We start from the raw sequence: 1,202 nt of genomic DNA on the forward strand, positions 1-1,202 counted from the left end.
AAGTAAACATTTTATAGGAAAAATATTACTATTTTGTTGTGTGTGTGTGTGTGTGTGTGTGTGTGTGTGTGTGTGTGTGTGTATGTGTGTGTTTTCTGTTCAAAACATGGCACCACTGTGTAGCCTTGGCTAGCCTGGAACTCAATTCACAGAGCTCTTAACTGCCTCTGTCTCCCCGGTTCTGGGATTAAAGGCATATGTCCATCACAATGTAACTTTTTTTATTTCAAAAATAAAATAATACCCCCCTCACCCACATATCTAAGAAAGTCAATACCTTTGAGTGATAGAAAGCCAGAATGGGTCTGTTAAGTGGGAAGCAGACAGAGCCTGTGGACAGAACAGCTACCGCAGGTTTCATGACGCTCAACGTGGCACCAAATGGGTAGACAAAGGTGAGAGCCCTGTAAGAAAACAAACACATCCAAGTGATTACAGAATGAATTTTAGGAGCCAAGAGATGGGTCAGCGGGTAAAAACACTTGCCACCAATCCTGAGTTCACACAGTAGGAAAGAATGACTTCATGCTGCTCTCCAACCTCCACACATGTGCACAAACCACACACACACAGACACACTAAGTAAAAATATAATAAAACCAACCAAGTACAGTCTCTGGCAGGACATGGGGCACACATCTGTAATCTTAGCACTCAAAGTCCTGACACAAGAAGACTGGGAGGCCATCTCATACTACACAGCAGGTTTCAGGCCAGCCTGGAACACATAGCAAGACCTTGTCTCCAAAAAAAAAAAAGGTAGATTCTCTCTGGGGCAAACCACATAGGTCTGAACCCAAGATCTGACAACAGATTAGTCATGTGAAATTGGGCAATGCATTCACCACTACTTAGATAAATTAAAATGTAGCTAATCTGATCCAGTCATTTAAAATAATAAACTACTTAGTTACATAAACCATTATAAAGTGCTTGGTTAGATATATCATCATGTGTAGGGGGAAAAAACCCACAAACCAAAAATAACAACCAACCTGGAAATCTAAATTCCACACTCTTAAGACACAATGCCTCTCTTGAAGGGAGGAGCATGGATTTACAGTGCGGAATTTCTACTCTGCTTCCTTTTAAGCTTTACCATGGGTTGGAGTTTGGTTTATTTTCTTTGTTTTTAGTTAAGTGTGTCTGTGTGTGGAGGTGAAGAGGACTTCAGATTCCCTGAAGCTGGAGTTATGTGTAAC

The 1,202-nt window shown here is 41.1% G+C and overlaps 1 protein-coding gene across 2 annotated transcripts in view; it reads right to left on the bottom strand.

Moving 5' to 3' along the window:
• The window catches only part of Ift52 (intraflagellar transport 52), a 30,470-nt gene that overhangs the window by 18,816 nt on the left and 10,452 nt on the right, over nt 1-1,202 (bottom strand). For both annotated transcript variants that reach the window (XM_005362976.3, XM_026787229.1), the window contains exon 7: nt 278-404. In XM_005362976.3, coding sequence (XP_005363033.1) covers nt 278-404 — 127 coding nt within the window. The remainder of the gene's footprint in view (nt 1-277; nt 405-1,202) is intronic.

This window comes from Microtus ochrogaster, linkage group LG8, assembly GCF_000317375.1.
Source record: "Microtus ochrogaster isolate Prairie Vole_2 linkage group LG8, MicOch1.0, whole genome shotgun sequence".
In the NCBI taxonomy this organism is placed as follows: domain Eukaryota; kingdom Metazoa; phylum Chordata; class Mammalia; order Rodentia; family Cricetidae; genus Microtus; species Microtus ochrogaster.